This window comes from Cyprinodon variegatus, unplaced genomic scaffold (genome assembly GCF_000732505.1).
Source record: "Cyprinodon variegatus isolate N-32 unplaced genomic scaffold, C_variegatus-1.0 Scaffold534, whole genome shotgun sequence".
In the NCBI taxonomy this organism is placed as follows: Eukaryota; Metazoa; Chordata; class Actinopteri; order Cyprinodontiformes; family Cyprinodontidae; genus Cyprinodon; species Cyprinodon variegatus.
The window spans coordinates 444,376-447,574 of NW_015150987.1; the positions used below are offsets into that span (position 1 = coordinate 444,376).

Sequence of the window (3,199 nt, forward strand, 5' to 3'; positions counted from 1 at the left end):
TCCTCCCCTTCATGCCTTGAAGGAAGCTGTGTGACTCATTCTTATCTCTCATACCTCAACATTTTTTACTCCACACTCTTCTCTTCTCCCTAAAGAAAATCATTAGATTCCTTCTGACTGCTGCTATTTTCTGTCCTGACTCTGTGATTTTACCCTCTGCTGTTCCTTCACCCTCAAACTAAACTTCTCTGCTATCATCAGATCTTGTTCCAAATCTGTTACTGAACCTGATTTCTCTCTGATCAGATCAGCTTTGTCATCAGGAAATCTACTGCAGATCAAAACTAACAATATTGATCTGTTCAGGCGGCGGGTCTACAGTTCCGTCACACCGACAACATCAACCACTGGAGGAACGCCATGACAGCCCTGGGCCTGCCTGCGGTCAGACTGCACTCAAAGATTTTATCTCCGATGGAAAAGCCGATCAGTTCTATTAAACCGAGGGATGATTCTGTTGCTTCTAGATCTTCCATCCTGAAACTACAGACGTCTATGACAAGAAGAACATGCCGAGAGCCGTTTACTGCATCCACGCTCTCAGGTACGTCCGTCTATCGTCTGTCATCTGTCTCTCGGCTTGCCTGCCTGACGCCCACATGTCTCTGCAGTCTCTACCTGTACAGACTGGGTTTGGCTCCGCCTATTCATGATCTCTATGGAAAGGTAAAGTTCACAGGTAAGTGTGTGTTTCTTCATTTTGGTTCATAGCCCGGGCTTGTGATATTTCGGCCAATCTGAGAGCGAGTTTGCTAATGTGTGACTCTGTGCTCAGAGGAGGAGATTAACAACATGAAGCTGGAGTTGGATAAGTACGGAATCCAGATGCCAGCTTTCTGCAAGATCGGAGGCATCCTGGCCAATGAGCTCTCTGTGGACGAGGCTGCAGGTAGGTGCAGTTTGACTGGCCGGAGGCGGAGCTATGGATCTGTAATGGATCAATGTAACCTTGAACATCTTTGTGAATCTGGGGGATCGTTTTCTAAAGGACGTAATGACGGCTGGGCATGTTGTATCGTGGTTCCAGGTGTTGGATAGTGCGTATAAAGCCCACTTTACTGACCAGAGATAATGGCTCGTCCTCTTGTTATCCTTTGGGCTTTAGCACTATTAAGTGGCAGCATTTCACGCTTCCTAAATGTTTCTGCTAGAGTTAGTTGTGTAGGACCTTTCTGACCTTTCTTTTTCTTTAGAAACTCTTGATGTTCTTCATGATGATATTTCGCTCGATGCTTGATCAGATTTGTTGTGTTAAAATGTCTCGCAGCCTTACCACCACGCTTGACTTTAATGTGGCATGTTTTGCACTCCACCTCATCTTCTTTTTCGTCATGCAGGATAAAATAATCCCACTCTGCTGACATTTTTACCGCTGTCTTCGAATTCACCTGGCCGTTTTAATGGTTAGGCTGGGACACACACGTACACAGACCTGTGGGTGTGTTGATGGCGTGCTGGAAAATATGAACCAGATTTAGGGAACACTTCCGCAAAATAGTGGAATGGATCGTTTCAATCGACCTAACTGGAAAATACGGAGCTGATTTTTTTCTTTTTTAACTGGATCGGCATTTTTCCATGCCTTGCCAATACGTATTTTTTTGCAAATATCGGCGTCCGATCCGATACGAGGATCGGATCGGGACAAGCCTAATGCCCGGCTTTAAAGAGCCGCGGGTTGCCGATCCCTCATCTAGACATTCAGCAGATTGTTCTCAGATGATTTAAAGCCAAACTAAAGAAGCCTAAACTTGTTGTTTTTTAACATTGGTGTTTCCTTTTGTTTTTATCAGTTTTTAAATTGTTTTTTAATTTTTGTTTTACAATTTTTACCTTTTACTGTTCTGCACTTTGTTTGAAACACTTAATGAAGTTTTTTTCTTATTATTATCAGTGCATGCAGCTGTAGTGGCCATTAACGAGGCGGTGGACAGAGGCGACGTGAGCGTCACGGCCGCAGCTCTGAGGAATCCTGCAGCTCTGCTCACCGACCTGCAGGAGGCGCTGATGAGCATCTATCAGGAGATGCTGAAGCAGGCCAAGATGAGGAAGGCTGAGCAAGCAGCCTGCAAGGTTAGCTCTGATTGGTCAGCGGCGGACTCCTTCGTCCAGTCAGCTGCCTTTGTCTGATCTTTGTTTTTGTTTTTGTCAGCGCGGAGCCTCAGAGGATAAGGACATGTACGAGGAATACCTGAGTCAGCGGGAGATCCAGGAACACATCAGAACCGTCAACGGTGAGTCAGCAGCAATCGGCTTCATTCATTTTTACTTGATTTTCTTTAAATCATTTTTTAAATTAGTTTGTCAATTTGGTTTGCATTTTCATGTTTATGGGATATTTTGTGGTATTGAAGCTTTTGTTTTATTTTGTAGGATCATTTTTCTTTCTATAAAATGGTGTAATCATATATATTTCAGGGGATTGTTCTTCTGTTTGTTTTTTATTTTTGGGGCCACAGGCTTAAATGCAGAGAGCGGCGGATCCGACCGTCTGAGTTACGCTGGAAAAACGATTTAGAAATAAGTAAAAATTCCTTAAATTAAGTGTATTTACCCTTATTTTGAGTTGGTAAATGAGATAGTTTGCCAATGGAATGAGTATTTTATTCGTAAAATAAGATAATTAGATAACATGCACTTGAAATAAGACAATGCAATTGCATGTTCTTATTTTAAGTGTAAATTGTCTTATTCTCCATTGGTAAAATGTCTCTTTTGCCTCTTTAATCCAAGAACAGTTGCACTTATGTAGAATAACTTAAAATGACTTATCTAGATTTCGATTTTTTCCAGTGTACATAGGCGAGTTTTTCCAGAAGAGAGCATCGATATGTTCTTTAAATTGATCTGAAAAATCATTCACTATATCTTCAATGAAGCTAATTACAGGGATTGAAGTGTTTCCGGCTCGTAGCGATTGTCTGTGGGTAAAAAAAAACACTCGAATAAATTGACGGTAAATAAATAAAAAAAGACAATCGAAATCCCTCTTATATTTGTCAGCAAATGGTACCAAAGAATTTATTATCTAGAGACTATTAATAACAGGAAGAGAGGCTAACGTTAGCCCGTCTGCAGTAACCAAGGCTAACGTTAGCCTGTCTGCAGTAACCAGGGCTAACGTTAGCCCGTCTGCAGGTACCAAGGCTAACGTTAGCCCGTCTGCAGGAACCAAGGCTAACGTTAGCCCGTCTGCAGG

General features: G+C 42.3%; 1 protein-coding gene across 1 annotated transcript in view; it reads left to right on the plus strand.

The window, feature by feature from the left end:
- The first annotated feature begins 360 nt into the window (after positions 1-360).
- Positions 361-3,199, plus strand: part of LOC107095265 (ras GTPase-activating-like protein IQGAP1) — a 23,272-nt gene continuing 20,433 nt past the window's right edge. The window contains exons 1-6 of the mRNA XM_015391285.1: positions 361-384; positions 468-544; positions 612-679; positions 776-889; positions 1,895-2,073; positions 2,153-2,234. Coding sequence (XP_015246771.1) covers positions 361-384; positions 468-544; positions 612-679; positions 776-889; positions 1,895-2,073; positions 2,153-2,234 — 544 coding nt within the window. The remainder of the gene's footprint in view (positions 385-467; positions 545-611; positions 680-775; positions 890-1,894; positions 2,074-2,152; positions 2,235-3,199) is intronic.